This window comes from Cupressus sempervirens, chromosome 9, assembly GCF_028749045.1.
Source record: "Cupressus sempervirens isolate cs-2001-9-10 chromosome 9, ASM2874904v1, whole genome shotgun sequence".
NCBI classification, from domain to species: Eukaryota; Viridiplantae; Streptophyta; class Pinopsida; order Cupressales; family Cupressaceae; genus Cupressus; species Cupressus sempervirens.
The window spans coordinates 519422948-519439221 of NC_143126.1; the positions used below are offsets into that span (position 1 = coordinate 519422948).

General features: G+C 34.5%; 1 protein-coding gene across 5 annotated transcripts in view; it reads right to left on the minus strand.

The window, feature by feature from the left end:
* Positions 1-923: 923 nt before the first annotated feature.
* Positions 924-16274, minus strand: part of LOC149539632 (uncharacterized) — a 135012-nt gene continuing 119661 nt past the window's right edge. For all 5 annotated transcript variants that reach the window (XM_089800868.1, XM_089800866.1, XM_089800867.1 and 2 more), the window contains 2 exons: positions 1733-2051; positions 924-1204 (listed from right to left, as the gene is read on the minus strand). In XM_089800868.1, coding sequence (XP_089656994.1) covers positions 983-1204; positions 1733-2051 — 541 coding nt within the window. In that variant the 3' untranslated portion in view covers positions 924-982. The remainder of the gene's footprint in view (positions 1205-1732; positions 2052-16274) is intronic.

Consider the following 16274-nt stretch of genomic DNA (forward strand, 5'->3'; position numbering starts at 1 on the left):
TTATATAGAATACTTCTTCCAACTCATCATATTTTCTGGTAGCATTAAGCACCCCTTTGATGTTGTTGATTCATGCGTAAATGTGGATTGATCAATGAGATGTTGCTTCTCCTTGCAATCTACAACTGCTTAGGCTCCTATGCACCTTAACTCTAATGGGTGTGGTTCTACCACATATTGATGTCGAGCAACTTCTTCAATGTATAACTATGGATCTCACAAGCAAGCTCACATTACCAATTGTTTTCCTAACACCAACCATTCTTCAAATTGAATGTTCTATGCCAAATCAACTGCCAACCCTTTTATTTCCGAACAAGGCATTCTCAAACTCTACATTAATACTCCTATAATGACCAATGATAATACATTTGGCTCCTCAAAATGCATCCCTAAACAGGGAAACCTAAGTAGTTTGGCTCCCCACCCAAGTGGTCTTTGACTACTACTACTTTGCAAGATCATTCCACGCGTATCTACTTATATTTGTACTAGTTTGTATTACTCTTTTTAGGTTAGCTGCTATGTATATATTTTTCCATGTTTTAATTTTATATTATTTTGTTTGCTTTAATGTGGAGGGCCCCTTTTGCCCGAGTACTTTCCTGTTGTCTCTGCCAATTGTTCCAGTACCTTTAATCTATTTTAGTCATTCATGGGCATCAATATAATTCAGTTCTTTCTCTCAATAGCATAGATTAATCCCTGAATAGTATCCACTTATAATCATTAGTTGCCCGGCATCATAAGATTAGTTCCTGAATAGTATCCACTTGTCCTCATTAGCTGCCTGGCATCATAAAGCTGTGGTCATTTAATTTAACAACTTGCATACAATTCACAAGAAAATGTAAAACATAAAGCCATAGAACTGCTCACTTGCAAGAAAATAGCCACTACCACAAAAAAAAAAAAACATGATATCAACCAAATAAGAAAAATGAATATTTTTATGTTCTGCACACTCATGGCATAAAATATTTTAGGATGGATCTGCATCCTGTTTCTTATCAAAATGAGTAACATATAGGGTATCTATAACAACCTTTGCAAAAACAAATCGGAGCTCTTCTTGTTTACCATCTACCAATGACTGATAATTGATCTCAATGCCTTCCTTGGGGCGCTCCCTCTCCTCACTGTAGCCTCCAACACAAGCAAAGATGTTCCGTACCTTCGCTACTGTCGGTATTGTTAGAAAAACCTGCATGTTGGGTAAAAAACTATTTCTCAAATCTATTCTATGCTTTTGTCTCCAGATTGTGTATCAATTATGGAGGTTCTCAGTGACGTAACATATTCAGAAGTTATGAAAACTACCCTGATACATAGCAGAATATATATATGTTATGTTACTGCAAACAAAGCAGCAGTATATGTCTAGCAATATCCTGACATGAGATTAAGTTCTCATGAATATAGAGGAGCTGCTGAGACTTGCTAGCAGCAGTATATGGTAGGCAGTAACGGGTGTATTTTTTGGTTATTATTAAAATAGAGCAGCTGCAAAGACTTTCTGACATGTTGCTCTATATGAACAAAGAAAACCTAAAAAATGTAGCTGATAACTGCCTTAAGAAGAGAGCTTCAAAAGAATTAATCCACATTATTTTAATGCAAAATAAGTATTTGCTAAGAAAACAGTTTTCAAAATTAAAGGAACAAATTACAACAATAGCTAAAAATAATGCACTAGTAATGACTCTAAACAACAATATAATTTTGAACCTACCAAATCAGAGAACGGTGCCTGAGGATAATATTTTGACATAGCCTGAGAGACAACATCTGCATCCATCATTGCACTTAAGGTTGACCTTACTTCCTCTGCTAGACTCAGAATCTTATTCATCACTTTTTCATTGCTCTCACTCTCCACCACATCAAGCACTTCAGGAGAATACCTTCCAGACTTTTGGTAAATCTTCCTTGATTTAGCAATTGCTTTCTTAAAATTTCCACCATTGCGAACTGAAAGAGCAAAAGCTGTAATGACAAGGGCATCCTGAGGTTCACCAGCCAATGCCAAATGAAATGCTAATAAACTCACCCTGTTTCATCCACAGAAACAGGCAAATGTGCAAAACCATTATCATACTACTCTTTAACCATGCCAAGAAGTAAAAGCTCAATTATATAAAACAACAGAAAAGGGTAATCTTTAAATATTGCATTTTTTAGAGAAAAAATAAATAAATAATCATAAAGTTTTGCATTTAACTTGAATAATTTTACGTGGAAGAAAATAATAAATTTTGAGGTTAGAAATGTGAAGTTGACAGACTAGTGGATGTTTGGTGTATGGCCTCAGGACTAATCTACACGATGTTATCTTGGTCTTCTGTCTGTGTGCTAGTAGAAAACAGGCCAGGCAGGTTCTTATATTCGAGAGATTGGTGGAATCACAAGGAGCAAAAATGGGACAGTGAGATTTAAAATGAGGCTGAAAGCAGAAAAGCACAGACGGACCTGGTTATCAACATAATAAATGCCTGAAGAGTCCCGATGACTGCTATTTGAAAAGCACGGAAGCCATCCAAAAGTACTAAAGGGAGAAAAAGTGAAATTTGAACCCACCATGGAGATCACTGGCAAAGATGAAAAATTCAACTCCACCAACCCATTCATGCAGCAGGGTATTACCCAATAGTGTAAAGGTTATGGAGGACCCCTCATGATGCATGGAAAGGATAACACTTGCATTTTGGATGAATAGTAGGGAACCTGGTTATGGAGAAGTTGCAGAATTACAAGCAAGATAGCTCTCACTTCCCCATTGACTATCTAAGCAAGAACAACCCAAGCACCAAAGAACCAAACAAAGGAATCTTACCTATAATCATTGCTTACAAGTTACCATTATGCTTCTTAACAAGCTTTTGAATTCTTCTATCTTCGTGGGGGAAGACTGGGGCAAAAACATCCCAAATCTTTTGAGTTACTAGATTCTCTCCAGCAACCCTCAAAGTCTGGTTCAATTCTGTACAAAGTCTGGTCCTTGTCAAATTCTCTTGCAGAGCTACAAATCTGCTGCAAATTCTGTCAGAGGAACCCAGGCAGAATTTGCAGTGAATTTTGAAGAATTTGCTGTCTAGACCTGGGCTGAATTTGGTCTCGGAACATTTTTCTAAGACTTTTTCTTATAAGTCATTTATGCATTTGTGTATGAAAATGAAAACTTGCTTATAAAGGAAATCCAAATTGACAATAGGTGACATCTAAATTGATGATTATAGAGGAATGTCTTTAAAAAGATATGATATGTTTGAATCCGGGACTTCAAATTTGTATCTCACCTTTTGATATAGCTTGGTTAGAAATGCTCTAACCAATACAAAATAAAATTCAGATAACTACACTTATCTTTTGACAATTCCTTTCATTCTCAAACTGTCCCCATGATATGGAAATATGTTCCATGCATGTGACCAAGCAAGTGTATCATGTTGTATGTATTGCTAAATGATGCAATTAATGTCCTATTCAACTGAAACATAGATTTGTTGGTGTATTTTGCTATGTTCCTTTACTATTAGCAGATTCAAGTACAGATTTATTTTTTGTTGCATATAAATTCACACATATACATATTTTTAAAAAAACATTTAAAAAATTGTACGGAAGAACCCAAAACGAATACGAACCCAAGTCCAAAAAAATAAGACGAATTTTGAACCCTAATCTTGAACCCGCATCTGTACTGGAATCCGAACCAGCAACTTAGCAAATATTTAACAAATAGACCTCTCCATTTACAAAACCTTGTAGTGCTTTTCAATGTGAGTAGAGCTAGAGATTTGAGGCCATCCACAAAAAGAATCTCAACAAATTGACACAAAAACACCCCAATGACTTCGCCTTTGTATAAACCACCTTTACCTTCGCAGAATAACTGTGGATAAAATAACATTGAATCCAAATTGACTTCTGCGAGATTGATCCAAATGGTGACTAGATTGCATAGGAAGGGAACACATAGAACGCCCATTATGTTTACAAGAGACAAGATTGTTAATTTTAAAAGGGAAGCAGAGGAGGATGTATGGGAAGCACCAACTCTTAGATTGGATGAAACCGTGAGAGACTGTGATTTTAAGCCAATGGAAAAGACATTGCCTTGTGGGCGGAGCTGCAAACAACAAAGTATGAGTGTACCCAAAACTTAAAACTATGATACTATCATCAGAATGTACAAAATGAATATAAAATCAGAAGTTCTTGTAACTAGCATGGATGTGCAATTTTTTATAATGATCATGAATCCTCATTATGTTGAAGTTTGTAGCTGCAATAGAGATCTGTATCTTTGATTTTATCAGATAGAAATATGTTGGCTATGACCATTATGGTCATCTTCAGCTGAAAGAGATATTTGTGATTATATTTAAGTTTATATTGTGTAAAAAGATATGTCATTCATCATGCGAAGAGGCATGCATTTGGGAATGTGTTGAATATGTGGAAATATGGTCTTATATTTGGGACTCAAAGAGACCTTCGTGTGAAAGATGAAGAATCTTATGCAATCTATTTATGTGATTGCTTGGTATATAGTAAATCAATCAAGTGAAAACATTGTACCTAGAACATTTCTTTATCAATAAAAGATATTTTTTGCTCGTGTGACTGGGTTTTCCCCTCCAGTTGGAGGGTTTTCCCAAGATAAAAATAGAGTCTTTAGTGTTTTGATTATTCTCTTCCGTCTTGTTGTTATCATGACTTTTCTGAGCTAAAAAAATTTAACATGGTATCAGAGCCAAGTTGTTTCAGCAGTATCACATTTCTCAGAAGCTGTGAGATATGAGGCTTCTCTATTTATTCTTTTATCATCTCATTTTTATTTTTATTTACTTGCTTGAGCACCGAGGAAAGAAAATTTGTCCTGGATTCCAGCCCTAGATGATAGATCCATACTTCTCTTGGGCTCAATGGAATTTAATCTGTTTGTATGCTTGCAATTATTCTGATCGATTCTCCAATCCCCTGTTTCTGGGATGCATCTATGGATTTGTTGAAAGGGCTCCTAAACAATTGGGTTCAGTATCCCCATTATTATGCTAAAGGTGCCAGTGAGGTCCATTTTCAGTGAAGTGGTAGAATAGTCGTGCTGTTTCACAATTTTGAGACCTTCTCTTGAACGGGCTGTGTAGATGTGGATTGTGAAGTGGTTTCTGTGAGATTGAATCTCTTCCCAGAGGCATCCTCGTCGATGATGTCTGTAGCAAGCTTCAGAATGAGCTCAGAGAAATTTATGTCCTCTCTTTCATCTTTGGTAGTCTTTAAGGATGCAGATTGTGTGTTCAACGAGGGGTACTTGATTAGCTTCAGCTCAATTGGTACAGAGGTCATTGTTCGCATGGCTCTCTGTTGCGGCCTGTAAAATGATGGTAGGCATTTTGATTAGTATTAAGGAACCGAATAAAGCAGAGGAGAAGATCAGAAGATGAGTCGGGTGTTTCATCATGAGAATGTGTCAAATCTGTCTGAATCTGCAAAATTCAATCAGTCAAACTTTAAAGGAAATCAAGAGCAGGAAAGGTTTTCCAGTTGTGTGGCACTTTTCTGCGCATTTGCATTTCTGTTTATGTCAAGCGGTTATAAGTTTTAAAACTCAATGCAATGGGCATTTGCATTTCTGTTTATGTCAAAGCGGTTATAAGTCTTAAAGCTCAATGCAACAGGCATTTGGGGATTCACAGGAGTATATTGTTTTGAAGCTAACGATGTCATTCTTGGGAAGTTCATCCATTTATTTCTTGCTCTCAGGGCAAGTAATCAAAGCCTTTCAGTGTGCTCTGGACATAAGGAGATGGAGTTCTCGCATCAATGGCTCAAGATTCATTGACTCTTATCGTCAAAAATTCTTTATTATGACTGAAGACTGTTCTACTGTAAGAATGCAAAGATTGTACAGTTTACTCTTGGAAATCATATTTGTTATAATGATCTGTTGTGGGTGGACATCATTTGGAGGTAATTATTGATCGAAGACAGTGAATCATTGCCTTGTTGCTATATTGCAAACGCTCTTTGCATGTCTATGTTTAAGTAAACACTCTTTCCATGGTTGAGTTGTGTTCTGAGAGAGCAGTACTTGGGAAGTATTTAAGATCACTATGTGTTTTTCTTCAGAGTAGACATCCCTGAGTTCGGCGTGAATATGCTAGAATTGGTTTGCAGTTGGGGATCGTTGGCATATGTCAATAAAAGTGAATCTATTGCAGGTTATGTAGGAAGTTTCAATCTCGATACCGCTAATGTTCATCATCGTATTCTAAATAGTTTCTATGATCAGATATGTCTTCATTTATTCTTAATTTACTCTTGCCTTCAATTAAAAATTGAAGGGGTGATCCATTGATGATGATATATACATCATTCACCGCAATCTTGGCAACCATTGTATCTGAAACCTAATGTGCAGACCTTTTCATGATTGTTTGCACATTCCTCCTCTTTGCAGAAGCTACAGTTTCTCGCAAAAGTGGAGTTCATTGGCACATTCCTCAATCTTGCATTTTGCAATACAGAGGATGTGGCATTCATAAAAATTAGCTCACCTGAACGTAGATGATGCCACCAGGTTAGTATTTTCTTTCGTATCCTTCCTATGTAGGGGAAGTCTAGAAAAGGAACCAAAGCGTTACTCAAGAGAGGAGTTAAACTGGAGTAGAGTATCGTTCAGAAAGCCAGGAAGGGAATTTTCTTGCAGAAGAATCCGTTTTTCTGTAAGAGTACAGAGTCTCTTAAACTTGCCGGTATAGGTACTCTGGATAGAGTTGTTGGGTGTTGGAAGGAATTCATTCTCAGTCAGTAGCATTTCGGGTACAGAGACTCGCAGTGTCTGAAGAATCTTGGTGAGCAAGGGAAATGTATGTCAGTCAGTAAGCTGCAATGTTTAGTCAGTCATCTGGAACTGAGTATTCACAATGAGAACCTTGGAAAAGATCAAAACTGTGGGAAACCAAAACTATGAAATGGTAAGGTCACAATATCTTCTGTGATTTCGACCAAGCTGGGAAACTTCATTAACAAGAGTATAGAAGGTGAATATAATACAATGGTCAGTTCTTAATCTTAACAGGTTATGCTTGCCTGAGCAAATTTGAACGATAACCGTTGTCTCCTGTTCGCCACCTCTACAAAGTATAAAGATAAGTTTTTTTGAAATTTATTACTGAATTGGATTTCCACCAGCATTAAGATAAGAATATTAAGTTTTGATCATCAATATTATCGTTTGTTTGTGGTGTTATTGTCTGGGCTCATGTTGAACAGTGTGAGTGAAGTTCTTTTCATGACCGGAAGCTACCTGTATGTAATCTTCCTCTCTCAAATCAACATGCTGCTTGTGCTAACATACTGATCTTTTCAAGCATCAAACCAGCCATTTATGGTTGCCATTTTGTGGGTTCTCAGATCACTGGATGAAATAAACTCATCCATCACTACTACTCCTGATGAGAAGAGGCGCAACACGCTATCATTGGCTCATCACTATGGAGTTGCAAAAGTTTTCCCATTCCACTAGTAGACAAACTGACATCAGGTAATGTTTGGTATGATGTGTTTACAATACCAATTTTTTTCACAAAATTGCTTGGTTGTTGCCAATGAGGTTTTCTGAAACTTGTTTGAATTGTCAGAATCCTTTTCTTAATAAACTGGAAGATATTTGAATGGTCATATTAACTCTTTTTTTAGAAGGATCTATATGTAGATTATCTGACTCTTATTGTTGATCTCTATTTTTTGAGTTAAGCATCAGTTTCATTAAATTTGGCTTCAGTTTTCTTCAAGATTGAGTTCTGAGCGCGTAGGAGTTCCCATCGAGAAGATAAGAGGTGCTCAAGATTGTTGATTGGTAATATTATAAGTATTCTTTATTGATATCATTCAGGACTGGTTTAATTCATATTGGTTAAATAAGCTGTGATCAAACTGTATAATGTTCAAGGTTGAACTTTTTCATATTTCGAGAACACGTTTTGTAGTAATTGTATTTCACAAGAAGAGATTATTTGTATCTAACCAAGTTCCGGTTGCAAGAAGTCTTGGATTGTGGGTTGATAACTCTGAAAAAAATTGCCAAAGCTTTTTTTATTTAAGTACTGTGTATGAACTTTTGAACTGAAGTATGGTTTTGATCCATTAGAAGTGCATGGCATGCAAATAGCAGAGATTATGAGTCAAGTATTATCAAATTATTTTCTGTCGTGCTTCAGATTTAATATCAGTAGTTTCATTTAATATTGAGAAAGATTGGCATATTTAATCAGTTTGTTATGACCACATTCAGTTTGTCAACTGTTCAGATCATCATATGAAATCCAAAAGCATACAACACAAGAAATAATTATTATGTGTGACAGTGTGACCAGGGTTGACATGTATACTAGCTATCACTGTCTGTGCTGCAGGTGTTATAATTCCTTGACATTATGAAAGAACATTGGTAATGTTCATTGATTTTGATTCTCAGAATCATATATTTCGTATCATGTGTACACTGACTTGGCATTGTGCGAAAGGCTGCGATTAGACTGGCAAATTAATTTGGAAGATGTCAGTTCTCATTTTTTCTTTATGGTAACATCTTTATTGAGCAACACATTTTGATCAAATTCTATGATTATCATATGAATGACGGTCTGCACTTATTCAAATATTGTGTGTGTGTGGGGATCAGACTTCAAAGAGATAAGTATTCTATGATGTTAGTATATAGCTGGAAAGAGAGTATATCTTTGCATTGATCTTTATAATAAGTGGATCTTATGAGTTGTTATAAATCTCTCCTGGTTGCAGGGTGCAATAGGATAGTGAGAGATTTTGCGACATTGATTGCAGTCTTCATACTAAATTGGTGGCACATTATATTCATTAAAAGAGGAAGATCACGTTTAGGCAGAGACTGTTCAGCTTCAGAGGGAGGTTACGTGACAGAGAGAGATGTCCAACCCCTTGAAAAGCATGTGTGACAGTAAAACAATTGGAATCAATGTCCTTTTTATGGTGATTAAAATTGTCCCTGCTGAGAGGGAGTCTCTGTTAAGAGAAAATCTCAATTATTAATGCATTCTTCTCTGGGAGAAGTTTGAGGTGAAAGCACTCATTCCACCCTCTGCGAGTAGGTATAGTGGACCACCCTCTGGTAGTAGGCATGGTGAAAATGAATTCTTCTCTAGGAGAAGTCTGAGATGAAAGCCCCTGTTCCACCCTCTACGAGTAGGTATGGTGAACCACCCTTTGCAAATAGGCAAAGTGGAAAAGTATTCTTCTCTGCAAATAGGCAAAGTGGAAAAGTATTCTTCTCTAGAAAAAGTTTGAGGTGAAAGCCCTCGTTCCACCCTCTGCAAGTAGGTATGGTGGACCACCCATGATGGAAATGTGTCCTCTGGGAGAGATTTTGAGGTAAAAGTCTTCATTCTACCTTTGCGAGTGGGCATGGTGAAAGTCATATGTGTGACTCCATTCTATGTGCTTATGAAGAACTATGGTCAGTTATATTATGCTGAGATAACATATGTTATGTGAATTTATCATCTTTGGTTGCAGCTATGTCTCCATGCCTAAGGGACATACGTTAAGATCTCTCTTTTTCTAAGAGGGAGTGTTGAAGTTTGTAGCTGTGAAAAAGATCTATTTCTCCCATTTTATGAGATAGAAATATGTTTGTTATGACAGTTATGGTCATCTTCAGCTGAAAGATATATTTGTGATTATATTTAAGTTAGTATTATGTAAAAAGACTTGTGTCATTGGTCATGTGAAAAGGCATGCATATGGAAATGTGAAGTGTTGAATATATGGAAATATGAAGCGTCTTATTTTTGGGAAAGATAAGTTTTATGCAATCTATTTATGTGATTGCTTGGTATATTGTGAATCAATCAAGTGAAAGTTGTAAATGTGTATCAGATCTCTGATAGAGATTCTAATTTGTCTAGTTATTGTTGCTTAACAAAAGATAATAGAAATGTATAATATATATAAATCTTAGACTGAAGGTTTGACATCTGATTCAATGTATGAGATCAGACAGTATTTGATTTGATTGATTACTGTTGTATATAATCGTTAGACAAAGTGTATTGATCAGATTGTATTGTCGTTGAGGCTGTGTGATCTCCCCATGTAGACTGAGTATTGCCGACTATAATTGAAGCTTAGTCCCATTGGCAGATTTGGTATTAAGTACATGTGTGAATGAGTACATGGCCATGTAGCATCATGTCCCTACGTGGGCAAGTAGATAATACAAGCTTTCTTAACTTTGACCAAAACATCTTAATGGACCATTTGAATCGATCTCTAATTTAATTATAACTTTGTACATTTAAATATATATGTATATATGAGAACACACAAACATATATCTGAACTTTGATATCACAAACATTATTGACTACTCTATTATTAATAACCATATATATATATATATATAAAAGAAATAAGAATAGAAGTAGTCATATATATAGAAATACTTCTCCTAAAGCTATTATATTTAACACTCCCTCTTAGCAAGGGGGAAGTGAAAATATCAATCAGATCTCATAAACTCTTTAACAAGATATCAAAGATAATGATATTCATAAAAACAACAAATTATCTGACTTTAACACTCTAAACTAGTGACTTGTCAAATAACTGTTATCACGATGTTAGGAACACCATAATAACATGTATTATGATCTTTGGCTTTCCGGATCAAGAACTAAAGTGATCATAATACATTCATTATCAATGACTTTCGGCATATCAGAAACAGAAGAAATAAAATGACATGATAACAAGCCTATCATTTGTAAGATTGTCACCTCACAAAGATTACCCTTTGAATATAAATGTCTATGAAAGATCGTCACCTTTCATTACATATCTGATGCAACTATTTAATTAGAAGCATAAACACACATGAAATTGAAACTCAAGTTCAATATTCAAAAATTACATTTTGACCATACCAAGTTTTCCTCTGAAGTATTCCAATTTAACATTGGCAAGAGGTTTGGTAAGAACATTTGTTGTTTGCTCATTTGTACTAATGTAATCTAGTTTGATAACATCTCGATCTACCATATGCCTAATGTAATAATAAGGTATCTCAATATGCTTAGATCAATTGTGCAAGAGTGGATTTGCTAAAAGCTTGATACAACTTAATTATCACAATGGATAATAGTTGGCTTCAAAAGTCAAATAGTCCAATTAGTAACTTTCGTAGCCATACTGCTTCTCTGATTCCCATGGAGGAGGCTATGTATTCTGCTTCAGTAGAGCTCAATGCCACTGAAGATTTTTTTTTGTTGAACCAAGAAATCATAGCAGATCCATGATTGAAACAACATCCTATAGTGCTTTTGTGTTTAGTTGAGCTGCCTACCCAATCAGAATCTGAATATCCATAAAGATTGATTTCAACTTGATCATATTTGAGTACCATACTAATTGTACGTCTTAGATATTGTAAGATATGCTTAGCTGTCATCAAATGTATCTTCTTCAATTCACACATGAATGGACTTAAGGTATTAGTTGCATAACATATATCAGGGCGAGTGTTCACTAAGTACATCAGAGACTCGATGAACTGTCTATAGTAAGCAAGATCAGTAAGTTCAGATTCGAACCTGTCATTTTTCAGTTTATATAAGTTAGCTTTCATAGGAGTAGTAATTGGTTTACAATCCATCATCCCAAATTTAGTCGAAATATCAATAGTGTATTTTCCTTGATTTAAGAATATGTAGTTCTACTTTTGCCAAACTTCTAGACCTAGGAAGTAATGAAGAAGGCCTAGGTCTTTAATATCAAATTTTGTTGTTAGTTCTTGTTTGCATTTGGCTATGAGATGTTCTTCACCTATTATTAACAAATCATCAACATATAATACAAGGATAATCATATCTTCTCCATTTATTTTGAAGTATATGTTAGGATCAGCTTCATTCTTAGAATACCCCAATTTTGTGAGATAGTTGTCTCTTCTTTCATACCATGCCCTAGGTGCTTGTTTAAGGCCATATAGTGCTTTCTTTAATTTGTGCACATGAAAATTTTTGTCATGAGTGATGAATCATTCTGGTTGCTCAATATAGACTTCTTCAATTTCACCATTCAAGAATGTTGTTTTGATATCCATTTGATGAATCTTCCACCCTTTAGAAGCTACAAGTGCTATGATAGTTCTAAGAGATGTGTAACTAGCGACTGGAACAAAAGTTTTTTCATAATCAATTCCTTCTTTCTGTGAGAACCAGTGAGCTACAAATCTAGCTTTGTATTTTTCAATGTTGCCGTCAGGTGCATGCTTGATTTTGTATAGCCATTTAGAAGAGAACTGATTTATTCTATGGTCTAAGTACAACATCACACACATCATTTTTTAGTAATGATTGATATTCTTCAATCATTGCATCTTTCCAAGATTTGCTTGATAAGGCTTCTTTCACATTTAAAGGCTCTATTTTGATAAGTTTAGAAAATAGTGCTACATAGCATGAATGATTTGTTGTACTCTTGTCTTCTCTGACTACTTCATCAGGCTCTATATGATTCTCTTCTATCATTTTCCTAGCCCAAAGTGGTCTCTTTTTGTTGTTGAAATTTTCAGTATTCTCTGAATTTGGAATAGTAGATATAATATGTTTCATTCTCCCTCTCATTCTCTACTGAATGATCTTCATCTAGTTTAGTAGTAGGTTCTGCATATGATTCATCAATGTTCTTTGAAAGATTAAAGGCAATGTCTTCTTCAAATTTTACATCTCTACTGATTTTGATTGTTCTTTGACCCGGAACATAGATCCTATAACCTTTGGTTGATTCACTGTACCCGATGAGTATACCCTTCTTTCCAGATGGTTCTAATTTTGTTTTTTCTCTTTAGAAATATGAATATAAACAATACGCCCAAATATTCTAAAGTGGCTTAGGTCTAGTTTGATACCTGTATATACTTCTTTAGAAGTGGTGTTTTCCAATATTGAGTGAGGACATCTATTTTGAATATAAAATGCAGTATCAGAAGCTTCAACCCAAAAAGAGGTATGAAGATTTTCGTCATGCATCATTGCTCTGGCTGATTCAATAATTAATTGATATGTTTTTTGCTCTATAACTCATTCTGTTGAGGATGATAAAGTAGAGAAAACTCCCACTTAATCCCAACACTAATGCAAAAATCTTTAAAGATTTCAAAGATATATTCAGCTCCATTATCTGATCTTAGTGTTTTGATTTTCTGTCCAGACTAGTTTTCAACTAGGGCATTGAATTCTTTGAATTTAGATAATACTTCAAGTGATTCTTATTGTTTAAGGAAGTAGATCCAAGTTCTTCTAAAATAGTCGTCTATAAAAATCACATAATAGAGGTATCCGTTTAGGAAAGGTATAGTCATTGGACCACATAGATCAGGGTGAATAAGTTCAAGTATAGAATTTGATTTGTGTTCACTTTTAGGAAAGGATTTTTTTTGTGTTTTTGCTTAGGGCACATCCTTTGCAAATGCCTAAATGATCAGGTTTGAGACTAGGTAACCCTTTTACAATTGTTTCTATTGATGATAATGCACGAAAATGAAGGTGACCTAGTCTCCTATGCCAAATTTCATTTGTGTTAGATGTTTCATGATTTAGAGCTAAATTTTGCTGGTTACAAAGTTTATATAAACTTCCATCTCTAAATCCAATAGATATAGCTTTCTCGATGTTGGAAATCTTTGGCCAAGATAGAAATCTATCCTCTTGGAAGGTGATTATGTACCCTTGATCAGCAAGACCGGAGATAGAGACCAAGTTTCTTTTTATACCAGGTACAAATAAAAGATTTTTAGGTTGGAGAGCAATACCTGAATTTAGTTGAATTGAACGTGATCCAATACCTTTAACCGGGTGTGTAGAGTTGTCTCCAATGGTTACTTCTTTAGAGGAGTATTCTTCGAAGCTTTCAAATTTATCTCTAAAACCTATAATATGACGTGATGCTCCATTGTCTATAATCCAGGTATTTTTGTTGCACTTTAATTCTCTTGAGAGTGCTAGTTAAAACGCAAAGTTTTCTTCTTTTTCTTCTTTGATTTCTACTAGAGCTGCTTGAATTTTCTTTCGTTCAGGGCAAAAGTTGTGAGTGTGACCAAATTCGTCACATTTGAAACATTTTACTTTTGACCAATCTTGTTTCTTGTATGATTTGTTGAATTCCTTCCTATTTCATTTGAATTTACCTTTCTTTTCTTTGTTGTTGGTATCAGCATGAAGAGCTTGAATGTCTACCTCTTGATTTATATTGATTCCTCTAAAAACTAATATTGATTCTTCTTGAGTGCATTTATTTTTTAGTAATTCAAATTTAGGAGGATCAAGTAGAGAGCTTAGACCACGAACAAAAGTTTTCCAAGATAGTGGGAATCCTTTTAAAGCTATGATGCTAAGTTCTTTGTCATCTACTTGACTTCCAATTGTTGCAAGTTGATCTTTTAACTTAGAGATTCTTAAGAAATAAGACATAATTGACTCTCCATTGTTCATTTTTATATATAGAAGATCTTACTTTAATGTTAGCAATCTACTAGTGTTGTTGATTTCGAAAGTATTCTTAATTGTAGAAAACATCTCAAAAGCAGTTTTAAGACTGGATATAGAGGGAAGAATATGATCCTTCATAGAGTGTACAATGATTTTCATGGCTTTGTTGTTGTGCCTCTTCCATGTTGTTTTATTTGGATCATTTTTTGGTATTGGTTTATTTGACTCTATGTAATCTTCTAAGTCCATCTCTTGTACTACAATCATACTCGAATTTTCTATGATGAGAAATTTGATGCTCCTTCAAGTCTATCCTCTAATCTTACTGTTTACATGATTCACCATTTTGAATTTGAGGATATAAATTCTGATATTGATAATTCTGAAATTTAATAACTCTTGAGAATGAGTTTCTCTATCAAGATGGCTTTGATACCATGTAAATGTATATAGGATCTCTGATAGAGATTCTAATTTCTTTAGTTATTGTTGCTTAACAGAAGATATCAGAAATGTCTGATATATATAAATCTCAGACTGAATGTCTGATGTCTGATTCAATGTATGAGATCAGACAGCATTTGATTTCATTTATTACTGCTGTATATAATCGTCAGACAAAGTGTATTGATCAGATTGTATTGTCTTTGAGGCTGCGTGATCTCCCGATGTAGACGGAGTACATATATATAAGAATTCAGAGAGTCATATATATAGAAATACTTCTCCTGAATCTATATATTTAACAAAAGCCTTGTACTTGAACATTTCTTTATCAATAATATATATATATATATATATATGTGTGTGTGTGTGTGTGTGTGTGTGTGTGTGTGTGTATGTATAAGAATTCAGAGAGTCATATATATACAAATACTTCTCCGGAAGCTATATATTTAACAAAGGCCTTGTACTTGAACATTTCTTTAACAATAAAAAATATTTTTTGCTTGTGTGGCTGGGTTTTTCCCTCTAGTCGGAGGGCTTTCCCAGAATAAATATTTTGATTATTCGAGTTATCATCACTTTAATGGGCTAAAAAAATTGAACACATTATACATAAATATTTCTAGACCATTGAATTTGTATAATCATGCAATATTGTATTCTTTTCATATTCAAATTTAATAGAGAACACCTTCCCCGATGCCCTACAAATTCATTTGATAAATTGTGCTCAGATTTGTAAAGTTGACAAATTTTGAATTATGGGCGTGACTATCTATGCAAACCAATATCTGAATTGCTCTTACTAAAGTATCGTAGACAGCTCCATGAATTTCGTTTAGAACTTGGATTGGAAATCCGCACAGCTTTTATCTTTTTTGTTCAAACCAAAAATTTCAAAATTCACTTTGGCTTGAGTATTGGACATCAACTCCAAAGATTTCTTTTACAACTTGAATTGGAAATCAACATAGCGTTTTGAGAAACAAAAGTATGGTCTTCAAAACCTTTTTATTGAAGGCAGGAAATTTAATAATAAGAAGGGTGTAGGTAAGGTTAGTCCTATGGTTTCTCTAGATCTTGCTGATTAATATTATTTAACCATAGTCGAAGTTATAAAATTTTAATATAATTCTTCTATTTAATGGCTTCATGGTTCAAATTGTACTGACTTAATATCAATCATTTCATACAAATTTGCTAGATTGAACTCATTTAATAGCATTAAAATCATTTACAAGGATATAAGTTTATTTATATCTAGATCAATTTCTTGTGTAGCATTATCTTTTTCTC